Genomic DNA, 26,825 nt, shown 5'->3' on the forward strand with positions numbered 1-26,825 from the left:
GCCACTTCCCAGGGAAAGTACAGATTGGGTCCATAGGTTTAGCCTGTCCTTTATACCTAAGCTATTTCTGAAAAAACTTACTGTTAGATAATTAACAGACTTTTCTATGATCTGCTATATATGAGTTTGGCTGTCCTAACACAAAACAATACTAAAGTGTAAGTTTAGGCAGTTCAAGGCCAATATGGCAGCTCTACAAATGGCAAGGACCGAGGCTTTTGCTATCTTATTGCTCTCCTCTTCTGGGTGTGGTCCTTGTCATCATGATCCAAGATGTCTAATTATATGCAGCAGCAAAATGGAGAAAAGAGGGTGGAAGACATGTTCTTTTCCTTTCAAGTTATAACCCCAAAGCTGCAAACATCACTCTGTTCCCATCCCAAGACCACAGAGCTCTCAGAGGCAAGGGAGATTGGGTGACAGAAGCAATTCTGAGTGTCCAGTTAAAATTCTGGGCTTCACTTACCGAAGGAAGAAGCCTGGCCCTCCCTGACCCGAGCACTCCATCTACTCGGAATATTGGTGCTGGCCTCCACCCTCTCAAAGTGGGTGGATGCCCTGCATCTTGAGTATTGAGTGCAGTCAGCTTGCTCTGTCTTGGACTGATCTTGTGTGTGTAGGTCTGCCTTCCACACTTATATCCTCATGTGCTCATTGTTAGAATCACAGATTGGTTATGCTCTACAATTCTGTTACCACCTAAGCCTGTAGATCTGTCTTCATTCCTGAGCCTGACAGGACATAAAATGGCTCATTTCATTGCCACACAAGCTTCCCTGGAGATTAGTGGAATTAAGTTCAATTTTCACACTATGCTATGTATTTCACAATGAGCATGTATATTCCCGGGACATTAATTCAATAAGAAAATTATTATCCTCATTTAACCGTGAGGTAATAGAGGCTCAGAGATGTGAAGTAGCTTTCTCTAGGTAACTCAGTGGTGGAAGTGGGATAGCATAATTCCTTGTAGGAAAATTATTGTAACTACAAATCACTTCAATGTAAAGAAGGGTGTTTGAAGAGTTCAAGGAATCCATAGTAAAAAAAATAAACTACTTCTGGCTGGAGTGGTCACAGATTAGGGAGGGGATGGACCATGTGGGACAGGTAAGATTCTGATAGGTTTTGATATGGCTGGTGTATTAAGATTTTCCAGAGAACTTAACCAATAGGATTTGTGTGGAGAGAGAGAGAGACAGACAGATTGTTTTAAGAAATTGACACACATGATTATGGAGGCTGGCAAGTCTGAATTCTGCAGGACAGGCCGGCAGGCTTGAGAATCAGGGAAGAGTTGATGTTGTGGCTCAAGTTTGAAGGCAGTCTGAAGGCAGAATTCCTTCTTCAGTGAGGGACCTCAGTCCTTTTCTCTTAAGATCTTCAACTGATTAGATGAGGCCCACCCACATTATGTAGAGTAATCTGCTTTACTCAAAGTCTACTGATTCAAATGTTAATCTCATCTGAAAAATACCTTCACAGTGACATCAAGACTGATGCTTACCGAATATCTGGGTACTGTGCTAGCCAAGTTGACACATAAAGTTGATCATCACAGATAGGAAGAGGAGAGGCAGACTTGGATGAGCTTTGAATGCTAGATGAATGGTTTGACTTTATTAAATTATAAAATGTGTATAGGGGCCAGCCCAGAGGCATTGTGGTTAAGTTCGTGTGCTCAGCTTTGGTGGCCAGGGGTTCATGGGTTTGGATCCCAGGCATGGACCTACACACCACTCATCAAGCCATGCCATGGTGGCTTCCCACATGTGAAATAGAGGGAGACTGGCACACACGTTAGCTCAGGGACAATTTTCCTCACCAAAAATAAATAAATAAATAAAATTACATGTGTATAATAGCACCTAGGGCATAGTAGGCACTCAAATTGTAATTCCCTTTATCTGCAGGAAGATTTTCAAAGTTGTTGAGTAACTGAATAGCATGATCAAAGCAATACTTACAGAAGATGTTTTTGGTAGTAATGGTATAGTGTATTGAAAAGGAATGAGAGAAGGAGAAGGGATACGAGTTAGAAATCTATTGCCATGGATCATACATATGGGAATAGACTGATCACTTACTATGTTTCAGGTAAGAATACATGCTTCAGACACATTATCTCATTTAACTCATAACCACCCTATGAAGTAGGTACCAACTAACCAATGAAAAACTGAGACTTCCTCCCCATCCCACTCCAAATGAACTTGCCCGAGGTCTTATAACTAGTAAGGGGTTCAGATGGGATGCAAACCCAAGTCTATCTGATTCCAACCTATGCTGTCATAAACGAGGGTGGTGCAGTAGAAATAAAAAAGAGGGGGACAGATTCCAATAACATCATGGAATTGAAAGAATTTGGCAACTGATGAGATGTCCTAGTGACAGACAGAGACAAAGATAACTGCAAAAATATGAGTCTATATGGATTTTTAGCAGGAGAAAAGTGTGGACACTCAGGAAATATAGGGTAGTCCATATTAGAAGCTGGTTTTAGCAGAGTCAGATATGTTTGGATTCATTCAAGAAATATTTATTTAATGATGATTGTGTGCACAGCTTTGTTCTAGGCACTGGGGCTCCAACAGTGGACAAAACAGACTAACATCCCTGTCCCTACACTTTCCAGTGTGGAGAGACCAAAAATAAACAATAAGTAAGTAAATTGCACTTTATGTCAATGATAAGTGTTGTGGAGACAAATAAAATGAGAAAGGGCAATATGGAGCACTCAGCATGGTCAGAAAAGTCCTCGCTGAGAAGTCATTCAAGTAAAGACCTCAAGAATGGGAGGGAGTAGGACAGCTAATCTTCGACAAAGGAGCAGAGGGCCTACAATGGAGAAAAGAAAGTCTCTTCAACAAATGGTGCTGGGAAAACTGGACAGCCACATGCAAAAGATTGAAAATTGACCATTCTTTTTCACCACACACCAAAATAAACTCAAAATGGATCAAAGACCTAAAGATTAGGCCTGAGACAATAAGTCTTTTGGAAGAGAATATAGGCAGTACACTCTTTGACATCAGTTTCAAAAGAATCTTTTCGGACACTGTAACTCCTCAGTTGAGGGAAACAATAGAAAGAATAAACAAATGGGACTTCATCAGACTAAAGAGCTTCTTCAAGGCAAGGGAAAACAGGATTGAAACAAAAAAACAGCTCACTAATTGGGAAAAAATATTTACAAGCCACTTATCCGACAAAGGGTTAATCTCCATAATATACAAAGAACTCACACTGCTTAACAACAAAAAAACAAACAACCCGATCAAAAAATGGGCAGAGGACATGAACAGACATTTCTCAAAAGAAGATATGAATATGGCCAATAGACACATGAAAAGATGTTCATCATCGCTAATCATCAGGGAAATGCAAATCAAAACTACACTAAGATATCACCTTACCCCCGTTAGATTGGCAAAAACATCCAAAACCAAGAACGACAAATGTTGGAGAGGTTGTGGAGAAAGAGGAACCCTCATACACTGTTGGTGGGAATGCAAACTGGTACAGCCACTATGGAAAACAGTATGGAGATTTCTCAAAAAGTTAAAAATAGAAATACCCTATGACCCAGCCATCCCATTACTGGGTATCTATCCTAAGAACCTGATATCAGATATCTCAAGAGTCCGTTGCACCCCTATGTTCATCGCAGCATTATTTACAATAGCCAAGACGTGGAACCAGCCTACATGCCCAGAAACTGATGATTGGATAAAGAAGATGTGGTATATATACACAATGGAATACTACTCAGCCATAAAAAAAGACGAAATTGGCCCATTCACAACAATGTGGATGGACCTCGAGGGCATTATGTTAAGCGAAATAAGTCAGTCAGAGAAAGACGAACTCTATATGACTCCACTCATAGGTGGAAATTAGCATATTGATAAGGAGATCTGATCGGTGGTTACCAGGGAAAAGGGGGGGTGGGGGGAGGGTACGGAGGGGGAAGTGGTGTACCCACAACATGACTAACAAAAATGTACAACTGAAATCTCACAAGGTTGTAATCTATCATAACATTAATAAAAAAAAAAAAAAAAAAAAAAAAAAAGAATGGGAGGGAGTAGATCTCGCAGGTGTCTGGGGTATGCATTCCAGCCAGAGGGAACAACGAGAAGAGAGAAGGAGGAAAAGAAGAGAAAGAGATGAGGTCAGAGGCTCATTGCATAGACCTTATAGATTATTAAGAAATTTGGCTTTATTTTGAATGAAATGGGATGCCATCGGAGGGTTTTGTGCAGAGTTGTGTCAGGATGTGACTTTTTAAAGCACATTTTAAAAGCACTACTCTGCCTGCTGAGCTCAGAAGAGTGAAGTAGCGTAAGGATGGAAGAATCATGGAGACCAGTGAGCAGGCCACCACATCAATCCAGGAAGAGGTGTTGGCGGCTTGGACCAGGACAGAGGTGGAGAGAAGTGGTCAGAGTCTGGAGGCATTTTGAAAATAGATCAGATTTGTTGATCATTTCGATTGAGATGTAAGGGAGAAATGTGTGAATTTTAGGGTAGAATTTTTATATTTAAGTAGCAATATCTAATAGCTCTTGGAAATCTTAAGACTGAAGCACAAGGGAGGGGCCAATGCTGGAGACAGATTTGAGAAACATTCACAGTAGGGCCAGTAAGATGACTTTAAGAGTCTCTGAGAAGTGGATGTGTGTGCGTTAAGCAAGTGTATAATGGAGAATATTGAACGTTTACAGTGCGAAGGTTCAGTGGGTAGGAGGAGGAACCAAGAGAGACGGGGGAAGAGGATAGTTGCTGTCATCAATTCCAGTTCACCAGATTTTGTACTTGGTGACTCAATCTTTGAAAGAGAATGAATCAACATAGCACTATTACTATGGCTATTTTTGGAAGTTTCCTATTAATGGTGATATTACCCGATTCTATTTGTGATTAAAGCATTTGATCATTTGAATCATCACATAAAACATCTGACAGAACTTTGACTTGAAAAATTGGAAGGGCAGTTGGTATTCTTTACCTTCCTTTTGTTTCAGGTTGCTTAATTTGTACTTATGAAAAATGTGTTACATCCACCTGTGATGAGCTGTTCTACTCTTCCCACAGGCACTAACCTCATTCTTGTTTGGACTCAGCTTTTTTTTTAATGTATAACACACTAGGATTAATTCAATGTTCACTTTTGGGCTTATAAATCCTTAATAGAAATAAAACTGACTTTCACTGGACTATAGTTAAAAATGAGAGTTACATAAGCAAGGCCCTCTGTGTGCAAACCACAAATCCAAGACTTAGCTGCAGAGTGAGCAGTCTCCTCTTTTACAGAACGAAGCATTTAACCATTCAGAATGTTCCAAGTCTGCACCAATAGGTTCAAGGTTTACAGACCCCATGGAATTACAAAGTGTTCCACGAGGGTCCTCCAACTTGACTGTCGTCTGAAATTGATTTTTCCTCGTGGTCTGGGCCAGTAATAATCTCTTCTTGGTTGCATCTCATCAACTATGATCAGTGCCCTGCAAACGCACGGTTATAATTTGGTCAGACCTCCTCTGCATCCCTTTACTCTGCAAAGTGTCCACCTTACAGTCTTCCTTTTTCACAGCCCACACAAATTTTCTTCAACCTGGGAAGACTTGCCGTTCCCACTCTTAACCTTCTCCTGCTGCTTTGTTGGAACACATTTAGTGACTGAGAGCATGCTTACATTCTGACTGTTCTCATCAAGAAATATTTTCTCACACATAATGGATTCCAGACTGAAGAATTTTAAATTTAGAAGCTTCAGGTTTCAAAAACATATTTGTACATCCTCTCACCAATTCTAATTAATGTAATAAAATGAAGGACTTGAGTGAACTTGCAATAGCAATAGCCAACATTGAGAGCTTGCCCTATTCTAAGAATTTTATATATTTTAACTTGTTTAATACTATACAACAAAATTCTATGAGGCAAAAATTACTAGTATTCCCATGTTACAGATGGGGCAACTGAGTCTTAGATCATTTAATTAAATGGCCAATGTCATACAGCCGGAAACTGGATTTGAACTCAAGCTGTGTGGCTCCACAGTCCACACAGAGCCCTTACACTCCTCTGCCTCTGACTTTTTCACAATGAACACTTCATTTACCTGAAATAGCTAGGTCCCTTGTGTTTCTCAAGGGTGACAGCACCCCTGGCATTTCGGTGGAATAATTCACGGTTGTGCTGGACTTGCAGGATGTTTCATATCCCTAGCTCCCAGTGCTGAAGGCCGGTAGCTCGCTGCCAGCCACCCCCTGCATCACTGAGAAATCAAAGGTGCCCTCATACATTTCCAGATGCTTCCCAACTAAATGTCTCCAGTTGAGAATCACCAGGGAAAAGTTTTCCTAAAAATAAATAAATACATAATTCTCTCTCTATATATCACAACTTTCCTAAAAGTCTCATAAAGTTTTAAATTTATAACTTTTTAAAACTTTTATAACTTTAAAAACAGCAACACAACTGATAGGTAAAGAAAAGGATCCGGTTACGAAAATTAGGTAATTTTTCAGATGTGTTTGTAATGTCCTTCTTTGTTATTTGTGAATAAACAATTTTGCGCTTAAAAGATCTTGGATAGTTTGACACTCATTATCAAGTAAGATAAACTCTACTGTTTAGCCACCTGCCTAGTAAATGCTTTTTCATAGTGCAAAGGTAAACTAGAATTCAGCCTGGGCCGAATCTCAAAGTCTTGCATCTGAAAGTCATGATTTTTTTCCTATGTTGATTTTTGGTTGTCAGACTTCAGACCATTAGGCAAATGCCTGTTGCCCTTTTACTGGAGCCAACCCTTCCTCAAGGAAATCATAACAAGTAAAAAGATTTACCAGAATAAAAATGAATTTGAGTTTTTAAAAATTTTCTAACCTCTTCTAGGTCCACTCTGCTAGACTTTGCCTAATTGGAGCTAAATCTCCAAGGTCATCACACAACTCAGCCACCTTCCAAGGCTGAAATGTGGACTTCAACTCCGTTTTTAAATGACTGCTCTCCCAGGGATGTTATAACAATGCTCTGAGCGATGTATGAGGAGGAATACACTTACTTAAGGAGGAAAAATGGTCAATCATACCATGTTTCCTGAAATAGACACACCTAGAAGTACCCTGCCCCGCACTTCTGGTTCACTTGTTAAAACAGCCTACTAATCTTAAACAAAATATTTTATAATCTTATGCAATATCTTAGGTGCTATCAACAACCAGGTAACAATGTTAGGTTTTCTTCTTACCCTCTGTTGCCTATTATCTATCTCTTCTGCAACATTTTGCCAGAGCTTAAACCACATAGTAGATGAGATAACTCGATGTCCCTGAGGACTTGAAATTTAGGCCTTTTATTATTAGAACTATTTAACGATGATGTAGAGATTTAAAATAAGAATTTCCCTTTGACAGCTGTGAAATGACAGACAAACCTGCATACTCTGGTATAGCACAGTGTTGAAATAACACTATAATTCAGACAAAAGGAAAGCAACTCACAAAAGATGCTTTAGTAGTTTCTTGACAGTCAATGTATTGAAACTTCCTTGAAATATTTTAATACCTGAGAAAATAAGACAGAACATACCTGAAAAAGTAGTTTATCTGTATTATGAGTACACATTTTTCTTTCATTTTTAAAATCTACCATGCCAAACATTTTTACTTACCGTTTCCTTTACTTGAGTAAGAGTTAGAGACCCTTCAGAGAAATAGGGCACTGCTAGCACTTTCCAGGCTCTTTTTGTGAAGGAATGTGGCAATCTTCTGCAACTGAAGGGAGCAAGCCATTGGATCTGAGTAGCTAATAGGTTTCAGAATGTTTATGAAAGGGAAAATGGTAGTCTTCAATGTAAAAAAGGGTTGATGGAGGCATTAGTGAGAAAAATGAAGCAGACTTTAAAGTAAAAATTTTTTATCTGCAAAAGATCCAATGGATTAAAGAGAGACGTGCAATTTATTTCAGTTCTTTTCATATTGGCATTGTTATGCCTAAACAAATTCCCCTTCACAACTGAGCTTGACTTCCAGCAGTGAGAATGCTGCCAATGAAATGATAATATTGACACAAGCGTGACAGGTGAGAGCAGGATATGTGCTAAACTGAGGTTGGGGTAAGGGTGGTGGCATGGAGCTGGAAGAGGTGGAATTAGACTAAATGAAATAATTTAAAGAAAGTCAAAGACTTTCTATAAAACAGGCTTAACTATAGATGATGGGATAAATCTAAGCAAGAAAAAATTCAAAAGCAAAAAGCATGTACATGCTTCCTGGTGTAACTATGGTAGTTAAAAACTACACTTTGAAGATACATAGACACACGAATACATGTATAAAATTAACTGGATAACTGAGTCAAGTATTTTGGTAATTATAGAGGAAAAAAAGACAAATCTTGCAGTCAAGGGGAAGTTTGGGTTTGAACTTTATAAATTAGTTAAATTCATCATTTGATTATTCATTTCTTCATATTACATTGCTTGTAATGTCTTGGGTTGCATTTTGTAAAGTAAACCTGAACCAAAATTACATTTCACAAATCTGAAAATTAAAACCACGATACATCATTAACATCAAAGGTCACAAAATTCTTACATGAAGAACTTAGGGGCTAAGTCATATTCATGAGACAATTCCGTGTCTAGGGCATGCAGTAGAGGAACCAACACAGGCTGCAGAGTCCACTCTGCATTTGAATCAGAGCTTTGCAGTCCCTCTTCGGGACACTTAGTCTCTCGCTGTCTCCTCTCCATGTGATTCCTCTTACTGGAGTAGTAAGTACTCTGAGTCATCGTAAAGATTGAGAGATGAAAGTATTTGTAAAGCACTAAGCGTGATGATAGGCTTCTAAAATGGCTTGATTCCATTCCTTTTATTACACACACATACACACACACACACAACCCTCTCACATTTAGTTCATTTTAAAGAAAATATTTAGACAGAGGTTTTTTGTGTTTTTTTAAGGAAGATCAGCCCTGAGCTAACATCTACTGCTAATCCTCCTCTTTTTCTGAGGAAGACTGGCCCTGAGCTAACATCCATGCTCATCTTCCTCTACTTTATATGTGGGAGGCCTACCACAGCATGGCTTGCCAAGTGGTGCCATGTCCACACCTGGGATCTGAATCGGTGAACCCCAGGCCGCCAAAGTGGAATGTGCGAGCTTAACTGCTGTGCCACGGGCCAGCCCCATACTTTTGATTTTTGTACGCAAAAAATGGTTAATTTTCTTCTAAAACACGTTTGTCTTTGGTCTTCTTGCTGCTTCACAAAATCAAGTACTTTACATAAAACTTCTGGTATTGCCATGCTAACAATATAGCAAACTAGAAATTCTTGCAACTGAAATCAGAAACCCAACGATCCCTACAGATACATCTTTTGCAGGTCAAGATCTTTATTTAACAATATATGATCAATACAAATACTTGTGGTAATATTTTAATGATTCAACAGATGTTATTTTTTCAATATGTCACCAATTTGAACATGCTTTAGTTATGATAAATATATTTTTAATGATAATTAAATACAATAAACAAATATTTTCCAACTCATAAAATAGAGAAAAAAGTGATTTATATTTAAAATTTTTGAGACTACAGTGCACATTCATAAACTATTGACCATTGTCCAAAATGATAATCTAGTTAATCAAATGAGTTTTAAAAGTTGCCAGACCAATGTTTTAGTGCCAAATGAAAGTTTAGTAAAAATTTGTTTTTCTGCTAAAATTTATTATATCACTACATTGAATTCTTTACATGTGTAAAAATAGTTCTTCATAATTACTGTGGAAGAAATTTGGAGACATCACCACTAGTTTCATTTTCTTCTAACAAAATAAGAGCTACCAGTTTTTCAGCAGCCACTGGGTGCCAGGCACATGCTAGTTACCACACATCCATTCTTCCCAGTCTTGGCAACAGTCCTGCGGGAAGAGAGACTGCTGGTTGCTCTCCCAACATTGATTCTCTCCTTCTTCCTTTCTAACTGCCTTAGTTTTGTTGGAGGTGGTAATATGCCCAGCCAAAAAAACGACATTTCCCAGCCTCCCTTACAGATGAGAGTGGCCATGTGACACAGTTGGCCAATCAGATCTAAGAGAATTATTAGGAGTGGTTCCAGAAAATCTCTTTTTTAAGGAAGGACAGCTCAGCTGACGCTTTCTTTTCTCCTCCCCTTATTTCTATCAAAGCAAACCTACAATACTTGAGGTGAAATAGCTAGTTACCAGTTGACAAGGACACATTAAGATTGGCTGAACAAGAAAACAGAGAAGGCCTCATGCTTAATGACATTGTAACACTTAGAGTGGACAAATGAGGCCTGGACTGCCTACCACTGACATATGTGGAAATAACAACCCTTGTTTTTCAGGTTTCTTATTCATGGATGAATGCAACTCTCAACTGATTCACCCGCAAAGAAAACGTTGACCTTTCACAGTCAGTGTCTGAGAGGAGGCAACCCAGTCTGTAGAAAACAGAATAATTTGATACATAGGAATCAGAATCATTAATGATTGGATTTAAAAGTGCTTTTGAGATCCTTGGATTAGAATTCTTATATATCATGAGGAAGATACAATGTTAGGGGCTATTTAAACATTTCCCTTAATTTTATTTCAAAAAATTTTTACCTTGGGAAATTGTCTTTAACCCAGTCCTCAGTTTACCGATCTTTAATACAAAAGAACTGCACTAGATTATTTCTAAGATTCCTTAGAGAAAGAACTATTAAAATGCTGCACATATTGACCTCTAAGGAAACAACAACAACCTGGGCCTCAAATGCATAATTCCTGGTAATCTTGTGAATACTAGTGAGCCATAAATGTTCATAGTACAAAATTTAATACATAGAAGTCATACTATTCCTAAGACTTAGAGGAATCGTTTAAACAGACATGTAGTATTATACTCTGTATTGAGGTTTCACATAAAATGCTGAATGGAGTCACTAAGAGAACACGGACTCCAGTCTTGAATTTTGCTTTTCTAGACAGATTGTGCCTTTTTAGAAGAGCAAACAAACGTGCTACACAAGTACAATACAGAGGATAGTAAAAGCTTTCTTATCCAACACTAGGAGGTGATTAGTGGATTGAAAAAGTAAATTAAAGCAGAGAAATTAAAAAAATGATGCTCTACACCTTAAACTTTTAAACTTAAACTACAAATGCATTTCTTGTCAATCTTTTGAAATGCAAAATACTTGTAGACTTTTACTTTTTCTAGGCTTTTGCAGTTTTCCTGCTTACACCTAATCTGACAGCAATTTCCTTAGTGACTTTTGTTTCACATTCCATTGGTTCACATAATATTTAATTAATTAACATAATTACAATAACAAGTTCAACTGGTACAAAGGAGCTTGGGGAAAAGTCACAACTGACTCCACAAGCATGGAACTTGTACTGGGAGCAGAAGTTCACAATTATATTAAAGGGAATTAATTCTACTAGTTTTGAGCATATATCATTTTGTGGGCATGTTTTAAAGAGGGAATGAGGAGCATCAGTTAATCTGGCAAATTAAGTGGATGTCATGAGAGGTCCTATGCGCCCATCATCAACGATAGATATCGCATAATAAGATGTTAAGCTATTTTACTTGCTCTCTTAGAACATGGGTCTTTGGAGGCTAGTGAATTGATATTAAAATTATATTCTCGCTAACATCGTTAGAAGCTCTAACCCCTTTATCCTTTCCATTCTTGTTCTTATGAGCAAATTCCTCCCTTATAAGATATTTTGTTGATTGCTTCTCTGTCATTTTCCTCTGTGCCTGAGTCTCTGCCTTGTTTTCATGCCAGGTATCCTATAGTGCCTGCAGTCTTCACAGGGGTTGGAGCCCTTAGCATGCAGGTTTGTTAGAAGATTAAATGATCATGGGAAGCTCTAGCAGAGTGCTTGGCACAACTAGGCAATGAAATGTTTATTTTCTTCCCATTTCCTTGATGCCAATAACATTTGGTCTTTGCCTGTTACTTCCCATCACATTCCTGGCTCAGAGCTCTGAACGCTGCTTACAGGAATGCTTGTTGAAGCTCCTAGAGGTTGACCATGGCCCGCCAGGATCTTTGCCCATTAAGAGCCCAGATGATCTGCTTGCTTGTGCACACTATCCCCCATTAGCCACAAAAGGGATTTTCCTTGAGCACTTAGCTTGGCCCTTGGTCTCACTGGTCAGCTTGGGCGACCATCCATTTCCTATAGCTCCTTCAGCATCCATCCTTGCCACCTCTGACTTTCTCTATAATAGATTTTGTCATTCAAAATATATTAAACATTTACTATACACTGGTGTATTAGTCAGGGTTCCCCAGAGAAACAGAACCAATAAAAACAGAACACAGAGGGGCTGGCCCCGTGGCCGAGTGGTTAAGTTCGCGCGCTCCGCTGCAGGCGGCCCAGTGTTTCGTTGGTTCGAATCCTGGGCGCGGACATGGCACTGCTCATCAGACCACGCTGAGGCAGCGTCTCACATGCCACAACTAGTAGGACCCACAACGAAGAATATACAACTATGTACCGGGGGGCTTTGGGGAGAAAAAGGAAAAAATAAAATCTTTAAAAAAAAAAAAACAGAACACAGAATATATATACATACAGCAACATGTACATATATAACAATATGCATATAACAATATGTGTGTATATATGTGTGTGTGTGTGTGTATACATATAGAGAGAGAGAGAGAAGAGGAGGGGGAGAGAGAGAGAGAGAGACTGATTATAAAAAATTCCCTCACACGATTATGAAGGCTGAGAAGTCCCAAGATCTGCAGTTGGCAAACTGGAGACCCAGGAGAGCTGATGACATAGTTCCAATCTGAAAGCTAACAGGCGCCAGACCCAAGAAGAGCCAGTGTTTCAGTTTGAGTCTGAAGCCAGGAAAAGATGGAAGTCCCAGCTCAACGCAGTCAGGCAGGAGGAGTTCCCTCTCACTGGTGGGAGGGTAAGGCTCTTTGTTCTATTCATGAGGCCTACCCACTTTGGGAAGGGCAATCTGCTTTATTCAGTCTAACCATTCAAAGGTTAATCTCATCCAAAAACACCCTCACAGACACACTCAGAATAATATTTGACCAAATATCTGGGTAACCATGGCCCAGCCAAGTTTAGACATAAAATTAACCATCACATTGCATCGTTCACGCTCTTGTCATTATTTTTGGTCTCAGAAGAAGAAGCCCCTTCTTTCACAACCCACCTACGCTCTTGACCTGTCCTTTTCTGCTCCTGAGACTGGCCATACCTCTCTCACACCTTCAGTCCTTCCCTGCTTTTTATCTACCTAAAAACATGTTTGGGTTTTCCTTCACCCTAAAATAAAGCCTCTCTTTGGTCCTTTGGGCTACCATCCCATCCTCTTTTTTAGTGCAAAAAGAGAAGTTTTTATTCTCTACTTTCAATCATTCACTAAAATCCCTGGTGACCTAATGTACCTTATTTCTTTTGTCTCTATATTCCACTAACAAGACCCTTATAAAAGTCAGCAATGGCTTTCTCAAGTCTAATGGCTTTGTTTGGTCTTCACTGTGTTTGATGTTTTAGTAACTTTTGAAAAAATGTATTCTCCTTTCTGAAATTCTATTTTCTCTTTGCTCTGGCAAGTCGAGTTCCTGACTGTCTATCTTCTTCTCTTGCTAATTTTTTGGTTTCTCTTTCTTGTCCTGTCCTCTTAGGTAAATGTTCCTCATGGCAGTTTGAACTTCTTTTTTGGTACTTATCAAATTCCATTCCACATTTTAGTTATTTCTATAGTCCACATTTACAAGGAAAACACCCAGCCCCACCATTTCTTATTCCTCTTCCATGCTTCATTTTTCTCCAGAGCACTTATCAATCTCTGATATAATATATAGTTTACATATTTATTGTCTATCTTCCCCACATGAGGGCAGGGATTTGGGACAGTTTGTTCACTAATGTATCTCCAACATCCAGAGCAGTAACCAGTGTTCAAATAATAGTTGCTAAATTATTACAAAAATTTACTTACAGGGCTGTTCAAAGCAAAATATCTGCAAATAAAACATAGTTATAAGAGGAAAATAAATAATGGGATTGAATATTATGCATTTATTAAAAGCCATATTTTAAAAATTATTTAATGAAAAATGCTCACATTATTTTAAGTGGAAAAAAAGGCAAGATAGAAAGAATATATAAAAAGACCCTAATTTTATTTAAAATATAAAGGAAGGTGTTATATACTAAAATGTTATCAGTGGCTATGTATGGATAGTGATTAAAAGTGATTTTTGTTTTTCTGTTATTTTTGCATTTTGTGAATTCTTGATGAATTCTTTTAAATAAAAAAAATTAAAGATAGAAGATTGTAAAGCTTTGAAGTAAAAACTGCATCCTCATCAGTTGCTTTATTTTATTCTGCTCTAGTCTGACTGAATTTCACTTCAATTAGAGATACTATTTGCACTTATCTTTTGGCACTGATTATATTCTGTTTATTATATATATATCTTTATTTCCTCTACTAGGCCCTACACTTCCTGAAGTAAGAAATCATGTCTTATTTATAATTTTCAGAGCCTCCAACACCTAACCTTACGTTTAATAACTGTTTGAAAGAAAAAGTATCTGAAATGTTGTACTAGCCAGGAATAATATATACAGTGTTAGTTGCTTAATGAAACCATCAAAGTTTTCCTTTGATGATCTGATACCCTTCATGACTGCCTCAAAAATACTCAAGCTTAAAGCTATATTAGAATGATGGCTATAGTACAAGCATTTTTAGGGTTTGGCTTACATCTCTGTTGCCTTTATTCACATATACTTTATTAGCTGTTGGTAAATTATACAAAAACTTTTGACTCTGGAGTAAATTTGGGCATGACAGATTTCAGGGACTGACACATTAAGTTAGTTACACTAGGCTGGTAAAACAAAGAGACCAGGGTACAAATGGATTCAAAACATATGGCTCAAACACGACAAGTTTATTTCTTGCTCTTAAGGGTGGGTGTTCTTGGTTGTCAGGCAGATTTCCTCCATACGTTGAGAGTCCCTGTGTCTTCCATTTTATGGCTTCCCAGGTTATACAGCATGCCCACGGTATGCAAATTGTATTTACTAATCTCTGCCTCCAGTAGTCAGATTGTAAGCTAAGTGAGGGCATAGAATTGCCAGATTCAGCAAATAAAAATATAGGATGCCCAGTTAAATATGAATTTCAGATAAACAATGCATAATTTTTTAGTCTAAGTATGTTCCATGTACTATTTGGTACATACTCATACTAAAAAATTATGCATTATCTGAAATTCCAACTTAATTGTGAGTCCTGTATTTTGTCTGGCATCTCTATAGGGTAGAGATTAGGTCTGTTTCGTGTAACACTGAATCCCAGGAATCTAAAACAGCACTTGTCAACTTTAAGATAAATAAATCTCTCAATAATATTTTTTTTGGGTTTTTTTTGAGGAAGATTAGTCTTGAGGTAACATCCGTGCCCACCTTCGTCTACTTTATATGGGGGATGCCTGCCACAGTATGGCTTGCCAAGCGGTGCACAGGTCCACAGCCAGGTTTCGAACTGGTGAACCCAGGGTCGCTGAAGCGGAAAGCGAACTTTAACTGCTGCTCCACTGGGCAGGCCCCATAGTATTTAACACATAATTGGTGTTGTGCTTCTCAGGGAGAACCTCTATCAGCAGAGAATACTTATTATTATTAGTTAGAATAATACTGCTATTAATAAGAATATGTATTAAATATCAGCAAAGAACACTTAATACTTATTGTTATGAATAAGAATACATATTAAGTATCAGCAAAGAATACCTACCAACAGATGACTAATATGTATCAGCATTTCAAACCACTATGTTTTACTAAACTTCAGTAAAGTAAATGGATAAAATCTATCTTTCCCTAGATATCTGCACAGCTCTGTCCCTCACTTCTTTCAGGTCTCCACTCAAATATCATTTTCTCAATGATATGTCCTCCATATCTAAAACTCCAACTCTCCTCCCTCTGCGACACTTCATTACCTTTCCCTGCTTTACTTTTCCCCCTTAGCACTTAGGGTGAACACGCCATATAATTTACTTATCTTGTTTATTCTCTACCTCTCCTACTAAAATGTAAACTTCACAAGGACAGGAATTTGCTTCCCTGTTTCATTCACTGCTAAATTCCCAGCTCCTGCACATGCTAGAGATTCAATAAATAACTGTTCAACATTTGCCCCATTGGTTCTTCTTAGAATTTATAGTTACCAGTAGTTTGATGATACTTACATGACACAAGATGGACTCAATCTCACAATACCATGCTTCTGCCTGCATCTACTCAGTTCACCAAGTCCTGTCAATTCTCTCACCTCAGTGTCTTTCATAACCCTCTCTTGACCTTCCCTGTTGCCACTTTCAGTGATTCCTATTTGTTCCCTGGACTAATACAGAAATTGCCTGATCAGTCTCCTTGCCCACTGTCTTCCCATTCTAATCCATCTTCCCAATTGTTACTGAAATTCTTCACAAAATGAGAATCTGATTATATCACTTCCTTACCCAAAATGTTTGTCTCCCTATCATCCAAAGATAAAATTCAAAATATCTTAGTTAGGCACATGAAACCCTTTATGATGTGGCCCAGCCTCAGCTCCTATCACTCTTCCACACACACGTTCCAACCCCATGTGATTTCTGTCTGCTCAACTATCATTTACTTTGTGAGACTAGCTGCTCTATCCTCAGTGGTCATGGAGCTCTTTGTATATTCTAATGACACATATTTTAAGAGCTACCAGCACTAAATGGTATTTTATCGATTCTAAGAGGTACATTTTTCTATTTTAACATCTCTAAAACTGGAATTCAGCTTGGAATAATGGCATCTTACAATCCTGTCACCAGAAGGCAGTTGTGATGTAGCTGTCATAGCCTGTACATGTGCAAACTTCATGGTTATTCCTGGTGGTATGACTAGACAAATGCAAACCCTAGGCATTTCAGGCAACCAACATTTAAAGAAAGGATATAAATCCTGGCTGTGGTCTGAAAACTTTCTAGTTGGATCAAGAAAGCACAGCATCAAAACTCATAGAAGTCAATGGTTTGAAGAAAATACCAAAGACAAAAGCAGAGTATTCTTTTAAAACATGTTATATTACTAATGCTCCTGGCTGGCAGAATTCAGTACTGTGAGGAAAAATTCTAATTGATTAAGAAAGTATTGTTGTAGTTTAACTAGGAGCATTTTTTTTCTTTCAGTGGTTCAAAAATAAGAGCATTTCTTGGAAACCATGGTGTCTTAGAATTGATGAAATATGGTGTGTTACTTCTCATTTTCAAAACAATCCTCTAAGACACATCTCATCATATCACGCCTGGGGTCTGCTGACTTATCATACTGTCAGAATTCTCATTATCTGTTTAGTGTATTTTCATTATCTGTTTGTCTTCTGTCTTTCCATTAGATTATAAACTCTCTATGGCCTACCATAGTGCCTGTGACATGGTAGGTGTGCAATTAATAGTAGTTGAAAGAATTACCCCAGTGTTCATGTTTTTTTGCTAGTGTTCTACTTTGCTAGTTTGCATGTTTTTGCAGTTTTCATGTTTTTGCCACTGTGATTCTAATTCTCAATTTGGATATGGCCATTTTCAGGACTGATCTTGACTTACCTGAGACTTTTTCTGAGCTTTTCTGTGAAATACTGCTCGTTCAAAAGGTCTAATTTCTTTATAATAGTAGTCTTTAATAGCATTTTTTTCTGAGGATTGACATTATATAATATTAGGATAACCAAAATTAAATTCCCTTATATACGTACTACTTGAATGCATTCTGCTGCATAGTTTCACACCTAATTTTTTATGCTTATTACTTCACGTTTTTTTTGATGTTCTCAACTTCTCAACATCATTGACTATTGTGATCTCAAAGAGTAAAGCAGAGCTGAGGAAATGGTAAGACAGCCATAAGAAACTTTGTTAGGTTACAAATGAACAACACTAGCTTCATCTGATTTATTCTGTTCAGATAGCACATGCAGATACCATAAGCCAAGTCACTGGCACATTATTTTTAAACCGCGTTGCTCTGCTTAATTGGTTTAAAATAATTTGAAAGGGCTCTGGTTGGCTCCTACAAATGAATCTAATCCATCAGTTCTTAATTCTGTTAGAATAGCTCCATTTAAACAATTTAGGCTATTGTTTAAGCCAGAGTCACCATTCTTTCAGAGGGTTTCCTATAATTTTTTCATTCCCTTTTAAATTGGCGGCATAGCATTTGGGCAGCATTCCTTTAAAAACAGCAGTAAAGGGCAGGTGGTTTTCTCCCACATACCTCTTCTGACCAATGCCTCCCAGAAGAATCTTCCCTAACCCCCTAGACTGCAACAAATCGGGTTCAGCACACACTACTCCTACTAGTTTTCCCTTGAGCACTGCAAGAGCTGTTTCTTCAGCTGAGTCTGATGAAATAGTTGGCTTGCATGTTTTAGAAAAATCAGCCTGAATATAACCAGAATCTTTCCAGAATCACATTCTAGAATCACACAGATCGAGTGAAGAAGAGATTCGTGTTTCACATTTCATGCTTACTCCAAGGCCTAAGCTCACTGAGGGGAACAGTGGGAATCTCCGGCACTATTTAGTTCTTTTTATTTTTTGTCAAATGTAGTTGAATCCAAGTAATTTAAATACACATATGAATCAAATTCACTGTTATCTATATTGGTGTCACATTTATAGTTTTTTTTCCTTTTAGTTTGCAGATTTGTTTTAGGAGTTCTTTTAAGAAACGTAGTAACTCTAAGAGTGTGTGAATTTTATTGAGTACTATTAGATGCTAGACACATACATTATTCTTATATTTTAAGCATATAGTTCTTAATTATTATTTATGATTCACTTGAAGAGCTTTTTTAAAAATGAGATGACCAGGACCCATCCCAACTCTATTGAATCACTTTCCTTTGGGTATGGGGATTTGGTACATTTATTATTAAGTATTATTATTATTATTTTGTTTTTGGTGAGGAATATTGGCCATGAGCTAAAATCTGTTGCCAATCTTTCCCTTTTTTTCCCTCTTCCCAAAGCCCCAGTACATAGTTGTATATCCTAGTTGTAAGTCATTCTAGTTACTCTATGTGGGATGCCGCCAAAGCATGACTTGATGAGTGGTGATAGGTCTGTGCTCTGGGCCACCAAAGTGGAGCGCACGAACTTAACCACTCAGCCATGGGGCCGGCTCCATGGTACACTTATTAAGTTCTGCGGGTGATACTGATGTGCATCTCCTGGCCCAGAACCACTGCTTTAAGCCATCATCAAACCAATAGATTAATTGTCAACCAGAGTCACTAACAATAACCTTGGCCTACTTCACAATTTTATCTAGGGACCACTGTCAATGCTTCCTAGTTTCTGATGGCCTCTTGATTTGCTCCCTATGTGTGTCCTGATTTCTTTCCTATTGTGCCTCAGGGCCTTGCCTTCCAGCACTTCTGGGCTTCTGAATTGGAAACTTGCCCTTTGATCTTAGGTGCCATCAGAAGCATAGGTTCTGGTTATATGCTCCGCGCTGGCTCATTGGACTTGGCTCTCCTGATCTTTGCATCTAATCCTGGCTCTCCTAGACCCTAGCATGACAATCTGCCAATTCCACTGATTCAGGGAAGAAAAATCCAGGATGGCTCCGTTGGAAACGATTTCAAATAACTGTAATAGGTAATATACGCTCATCTACTTCAGTAGTCTAGTTTGATTCCCTTCAAACACTGCTTTGTACTCAGCACCCCAACTAAAACTCTAATTTATACAGAAAAAAGTCCTTAGCCTGGAATAAAGACCCTGTACTGTCTAGACTTGATCTACTTTCCTGGATCTTACACTATTCTTTGTGCAGCTAGTGGACCAGCCCAGCTGAACTTCACTGTTCCCCAACAAGCACTGGCAATACTGTGCTTTCTTTCTTCACTACATTTTCAATGCCTAGGTCTTTTTCACCAGCAGTTTCCTCTTCCTTTACCCACATTTCCATATCCTACCAATCCTTTAAAGCAGTGTTTCTCACATCCGAATAATGTGAAAGAAATTCTTATGATTCTAGAGAATACATTTTTGGACAGGCAGGGGTCTATAGAACACAGTTTGAAAAGCACTCATATAGAAAACTGAAGATTCTATGAAAATCTCTTTCAGATGCAAATTACCAATTTGAAAGAAAAATTCTGTCGTTATAACTGGTAAAGGGATTTGTATATTGTCATCAAAATGACAAGAAACATCTTAAAGTATTAAAGAACTCTGAATCCTATCTCCAGGTCTAGGATCTCAGTTTGAGAAACACTGCTTTAACACACAGTTTAAACACACTGACCCTGGAAAATGTTCTTTCATCACCCTAGGGTAATAAATTTTTCTCTTTTCTGAACTATTTACTATCTAACCACTTTCTGCCTCGTAGTAGCTAATAATGTACGTGTAATATTTTTCTAGAAAAACCATAAGCTCTTCTAAGGCAGGGACCATATTTTAATCATTTTTTAACTCCACTGGTCCTCAGTAAATATTGGATGTAGGACCTGTATTTATCTTATTTCTAATCCAAATCTCTTAAAAACATCGCATTCTTCTATGGTACATACTCACAGAACAGCTTATTCCTGAAGTAGCCCTACTATAAATTAACAAAAAGTTCAGAGGTTGTCTTAAATAGGAAAAGTCCAAGTTACGAAGCAAGATTTTAAAAAAGTGCCACAAAGCAGGACTCTTCTGTGACAATGTTAAAAGGACCAATTTCTTTAAATGGTGAGTAGGCAAATAATTAAGGATTTCAGGATAAAGAATAGAAAAATCGAAATGCAAGGCCAGTAGAAGCCGTCCTATAAACACCCACATGGTCTTCTAAGGGTTCTATGTCCTTAATTCAACTTGCATCTCAGGCAATGTCTTCAGTTTTTCAACGAGTATATTTGAGGAAACTGTTTTCCTGGGACCTTTAGGAGAGGACTCACTACTTCCGGCACGATGACAGGGGCTTGTTTCCACAACCGAGGGTGTCTTCCCTCAGAGTACTTGGAACGACGCTGAGAGACGGCATATGGTGAAAGGAAAGAGCGCTGGCACGACAACGGGGAACCCGTCTGTGTCACCTGGGCAACCCGAAGTCAGCTTTTCCATTTAAAAATAGGAGTAATGGGTTATGATTTGCTAAGGTCCCTTTTAGCTCTGAAATTGATCTTATATGGCCCTGGGGAAACACGGCTCGAGAAAGGTATTTCTTCGGGTAACACCGGTTATTTTTCCCTGAGACGGGTAACAGCCTGTTTATGGATACTGGAGTCTTCCCCCAGGCCCTTTTAGGGCTGCGTTAGGAAAACGGTGGGTGTCCTTTCTCGTGGGTCCGCCATCGACAGGGCTCCTGGTCTGCTCCGGGCCCAGCCCTCACCCCTGGTCGCTCCCCCAAGGCCGAGCAAGACTGCGGGCAAGGTTTGCCCCTGGTCCCCACTCCCCAGCGGGAGCGGTGTGACTCGCGGAGATTAGTCCCTGGTCATAAACAACCTCTCACTTCCCCTCCCCCGCCCCGGGCCCGCCCGCGCTGGGGCCGGCCCTCCGCGGCCCGAGGAACCTCCTCCCGCGGCCGCAGGCTCGGAGCCCTCCTCGGGAGGGCGACCGCGGGCTTGCCTCCTTCTCCTAACTGGGTGTTTGATCTCTTTACTTATCTCCTCCTCACTCGCCCCCGGGGGAAGGGGTTGGCTACAGAGAAGTCGGAAGGGGAACCGAGGCCAGCCTCCATTTCCCTTCCCCCGACCCCTATCACCTCCAACAGCCAAGGCGAGGCCGGCGGCCCTGACGCGCAGACTCACAGGCGAGGCCACCCTGCGCGCGCCGACGCGGCCCCCGCCCCCAACCCGCGGTCCTTCCGCGCCCCGCCCCGCCCCGCCCCGCCCCGCCCCTTCCCGGAGCCCGCCTCCGCGTCTGCCGGCCCGCCCGCTCGCCCCTCGCGCTCGCTCTCGCGCGCACCCGACGCCCCGCCTCCGCGCGTGCTCAATAACTGTTCCCGGAGCCGGCCTACAAGCTTCCCCCGCCCCTCAGCTGTTTGAATATGCTAATAAGAGGGTAGGGACTGGCCAATAGAATAGCGGGGCGGTACGTCACATGGCTCAAGGACGTGTCAGGAGGCGGAGCCTCTGCAGCCCCTGCCCGAGTTAAAACCGGAGTGTGAGAGAGAAAAGCGCTTCAGTAGCGAGAGGGGCTGAGAAAGTGGTGACACCGCCGGGGTGCGGAGGGAGTCCCTGAAACTTCTCCCAACAGCCCCAGGGCCAATCTCCCCTCAGCCCACTCCCCTCTTCGCCAGCTCCCAGGTCCCCACTCCCTGCACCGGGGGTGGGGTGGGGAGCCAGGCCCGTCTCCCGCTGGGACACACACAGGGGCCGGGAGCGGGGACGGGACCCCCGAGGCGGGGGGGGACGGACCGACAGACAGACGGCCGGGCGCCCACCCCAGCGGGCAGGCAGGCAGGAGGAGGCGGAGGCGGGGGTACGACGGGGAGGACTGGGTCTGGGGAGTTTCCTCTCAACTATCGGGGGAGAAACTCCCCGCAGCCAGAGGAAAGACCCAGACGGTGTTTTCCTCCCGGGGGCCGCGCTCCCCCGCCCCGCGTAGCGGCGGTCGCCGCCGCCGCCACCGGCGCCTCCACCTCTACCATCTCCTCTTTCTCCACCACCTCGGGCCCCGGTGTCCCCGGCCAGCACTATGCCCATCTTACTGTTCCTGATAGACACGTCTGCCTCTATGAACCAGCGCAGCCATCTGGGCACCACCTACCTGGACACGGCCAAAGGCGCGGTAGAGACCTTCATGAAGGTACCGACTGACCGAGCCCGGGCGGCGACCCCGGCCCGGCAGCCGCGGGCGGCAGGGGTGGGGGGAGGGAGGCCGGGGGCGGCGAGGCGGAGGTGTCGGGGACCTGACTGCGGGAGCTGCCGGGCTCGGGGACCCCCTCCCCCACCGCGCGGGCGGCGGGCGGGCGAGCGGGCGCTGCGAGCCGGGCTCGGCCCGGGCCCGGGCTCCGGCCCCGGGCGGTGTGCGGGGGCCGATCTGTGTGCGGGGGGCGGCGTGGAGGGGTGGCCGCTGCGTGTGCGGTACTGTGGGGGGCGGCGGGGCCGCCGGGCGCCCCTTCTCCGCCTCGTAACCTCGCCTCTGTGCTTCCCTCTCGCCCGCCCTGTTCCTCCTCCCGTCCCCCACCCGCTCTCCCGCAGCTCCGTGCCCGGGACCCTGCCAGCCGAGGAGACAGGTATATGCTGGTCACTTTCGAAGAGCCGCCCTATGCTATCAAGGTAACAGCCCTCGCCCTCCCCCTCCCTTCCCTTCCCTGTTCCTGCCTCGCTCGCCCTCCCCGCCCCCCCATTCACCCTTCATTATGCTCCCCTCCCCCACCCGCTGTGCTCCAGGCGCTGAGGTCTTTCCCCCTGCGGGCGCCCACCCCCTCCCCCCGCTCCGGAGCGTCCTGGCGCGGCGCAGAGTCGCCGGGCCACCGCCGTCCCCTCCCCAGCCCGGCCCGGCGGCGGCGGCGGCGGCGGCGGCGGCGCTGCGATCAACATGGCCGACATTTCCCCTCCGCGGCGTGAGCGGCAGCAATGAACTGTGGGGGATATTTATTCAAGTTCGCCCGAGTGACAGCCGGGCCCGGCCGCGCCGAGCCCCGGTTTGCATTAAAGGGGCATCGGCCCGGGGCTCGGCCGCGCTCGCCCGGGCTGGCGGGCCGGCGAGCGGGGTGGGGGGCTGCGGGGCCGGGTCTTCGGATCCGTCCCGAGAGGGCCGCGGGACAGCTCTGTGGGTTAACTTGCGAGGTCCTGCTCACTTCTGCTTTCCGCTAGTACCTTTGCATCCCCAGATTTTGGGTATTAGGTTAGGGAGTCAGTTTCCCAGGGAAGCTCTGAAGTATTAAGGCTGTTAGCTACCGAAAACTGTAGAGCCAGCAGATTTATTCTTGGCCACCTTTGGAAGAGAGTTTCCTCAGCAGTGATCCGGTATTGACACGTTAACCAAACCATACTGTAAAGTGAAGCAGCTGCTTGGTGAACGGCAGATTGTTAACGGCTGTCCGTGTATACAGGGCTTTAAAAGATGAAAAAAAAATTCTTACATTTTTCTTTTCAGGCCGGATGGAAAGAAAACCATGCAACGTTTATGAATGAACTGAAAAACCTTCAGGCTGAAGGACTTACGACTCTTGGCCAATCCCTAAGGACAGCTTTTGATTTATTAAATTTAAATAGATTAGTAACTGGCATAGACAACTATGGGCAGGTAGGTTGACTATTAAGGTGGAAAAACAGTTAACTTTTCTTTTTGGGGAAAAACACAGTCTGGCCCAAAAACTATATAACATGAAATACAAGTATAAAGCATTTCAGATTAAAACACAATGTGCACATAATACAAAAGTGAAACCCTGACCATACTGTATATGGTTTTATAGCCCTCACTTTTTACAGAGGTATTTGTATTCAGAATTAGAATCTGAATTCTTTGCTATAAAGTTGACATGAATTTGGTTTTAATTCCTTAAAGTTCACTCGGGACATAAAAGGGAAAACATCCTGTCTCACCATACACAGTTCCTCTGATATACTCACAGGCAGTTTTGCAACTATTGCAATGACTTGCAGACACTAGTTGATCAGTGGTCCTCATTTCTTTATTGGTATAGAATATGGAAATGCTAGAGGAAATTATTTGTTATGTCAGGGTTTAATTTAACCATATTGTGTAACTACTCTGAAAGGTGAGAAGGTTTTCATTGGAGTGCAATAACTGGCTGAGTACAGTAAGATTCCACAGCTTTATGAAGCATATACAATAAGCAACTATCCAGGAAGAATTCTGAATTCATTCCTGAATTAAATGGCAGGTCCAGAGTATAATACTTGCGTTTATTTATTGGAAGGTGAGACAAGAGCTTTAAATCAAATGATGGTTCACTGTAGAATAACGCAAGGTGGTCTGTTATAACTTTTTTTGAGATTGCTGACCTGGAAAATAAAAGATACTGAAGAGTGTGTAATGTTAACACATAACAAAGGAAGATTAAACCCAAAAAGTTCAATTTTTATGTTGTGCAAAGCACTATTACCACAGTGATATATTTAGGTATACGTTATGTTCTTTCCCCAAGTTGCATGAGCCACAATTTTCATGAGTTTCATGGAAATTCTTCCTGTGACTACAACTTTTGGTTGCTTTGTATGGCAAGAAACAGAATTGTTCCCTTGTTTTAGAAATGTTTATGCTTTACTCCTTGGGGGTAACTGTTCAGCGCCTAAACATCTTTGGAAATGGTTGAGTATAGTCCTATAGCATTTAAAGTATGCGTTGCAATTCAGAGTCACTTTGTTTCTATTTTTACGAAATTGCACTTCCATTAATTAAGTAAATGTGTGTTTTCTTACCATGTTATCCTTTTTATGTTTTCTCTCCGTGCTGCTTTATTTTGCAGTTCTTAGTAATTTGGGCAGATTTGCCGTAAACTTTTTCAGTTTGTTTCTGTAAAATAATGGATTTCTTTCCCTTTCATGTTCCTTTGCTATATATAATGCTATATAGTCTTTTATTGCTTAAGGTTTTGATGTAAACTTCTTTGAGTTCAAAGACAAATTTGAAACTTACTGTTATTTGGTTATCCTTATTTGGTTGTCAGGTGTTAGTGTATAGCAGAACTATTAATTTCCTGTTTTGTGCATCACATTTCATAAATGGGACAGGCATTTAGACACATTTACATTCTACCACCTATTAAAAATGTTTCTTAGGGTGCTTCCTTAGAAAAACTTATCGTCATGGAGAGGTTGAGGAAATTTGTAATTTAAACCTGTATCTTCATTTTCCCAGTTGCCATCTTCCACCAGAGAACACTTAAGTTCTTGTCGATAGGGCTTACGGAAAATTTGAGGTTGAAGGTAGTCCTGCTGTGCTGTTACCACTTTGACGGAGAGAAGAGCCTAGAGATTAGGATGTTTGTGCATGTTAGGATTTGTTAATTCAACAAGGGAGAGGGGTAACACTTCTCAGTTATTTTGATGAATAAGCAAGGATGCAAGGAGTCATGTTAATGCTTCTGTCCTGAATTGGCACATAAAAATGACACTAGCATTAAAATAATTTAGGAAGTCACAATTTCCAAGTGAAAAATGAAAATGATTGAGTAAAGTGTTTAATTAGAAGAAAACATCTTTCCAGAAGATATTTTTCCTCGTAAGACTTTCTCTTGCTGATTTAAATGTTATACATTTTCCCTTCAAAAAAGGATAATTTATCAAGCATTTTGGTTGTCTCAAACTTTGAATACTAAATATGGTTCTTGTATTTTCTTCTTTGTAAAGGTACTTTGTATCTGTCTGTTTTCTGTGGAATACCTTTATTCTGTCACCTCAGTGTTTTCACATGAGTACTTCCCCTATCATGCTCTATATTAGGATCTGTGGAGCCCACAGTACTAAATACTTGTATGTAATCTCGGTACATAGTTAAAGGAAATGAGAAAAGATGAGCTAGATGAAAGATCATATTAATTCAATAGAGCATCTAAAAACCTTTATATGGGTTTCTGAATAATTTTCTTAAATATCTTAATGTGGGTATATATATGTATGTATTTATATAGCTACTCTCACACCTGCTCCCCCTGACATACATGAACATATGTGATTTTCCGTAACCAATTCCAAGAGTATTTTTTTGTGAGGAAGATTCTCCCTGAGCTAACATCTGTTGCCAATCCTCCTCTTTTTTTTTGTTGAAGAAGATTACCCCTGA

General features: G+C 41.1%; 1 protein-coding gene and 1 long non-coding RNA gene across 4 annotated transcripts in view; one reads left to right on the plus strand and one right to left on the minus strand.

Moving 5' to 3' along the window:
- LOC106781884 (uncharacterized) overlaps positions 1–23,010 on the minus strand; it is a 60,941-nt gene extending 37,931 nt beyond the window's left edge. Inside the window, exon 1 of one of the 2 annotated variants that reach the window (XR_011427953.1) lies at positions 22,836–23,010. This is a non-coding gene — a long non-coding RNA (uncharacterized lncRNA). The remainder of the gene's footprint in view (positions 1–22,835) is intronic. The other variant, XR_011427954.1, reaches the window with a different exon arrangement.
- INTS6 (integrator complex subunit 6) overlaps positions 22,149–26,825 on the plus strand; it is an 85,960-nt gene continuing 81,283 nt past the window's right edge. The window contains exons 1-4 of one of the 2 annotated variants that reach the window (XM_070240301.1): positions 22,149–22,288; positions 22,789–22,874; positions 23,270–23,347; positions 24,171–24,320. In XM_070240301.1, the coding sequence (XP_070096402.1) occupies positions 22,803–22,874; positions 23,270–23,347; positions 24,171–24,320 (300 nt within the window). In that variant the 5' untranslated portion in view covers positions 22,149–22,288; positions 22,789–22,802. Of the gene's footprint in view, positions 22,875–23,269; positions 23,348–24,170; positions 24,321–26,825 lie in introns of both variants that reach the window. The other variant, XM_023621545.2, reaches the window with a different exon arrangement.

This window comes from Equus caballus, chromosome 17, assembly GCF_041296265.1.
Source record: "Equus caballus isolate H_3958 breed thoroughbred chromosome 17, TB-T2T, whole genome shotgun sequence".
Lineage (NCBI taxonomy): Eukaryota > Metazoa > Chordata > Mammalia > Perissodactyla > Equidae > Equus > Equus caballus.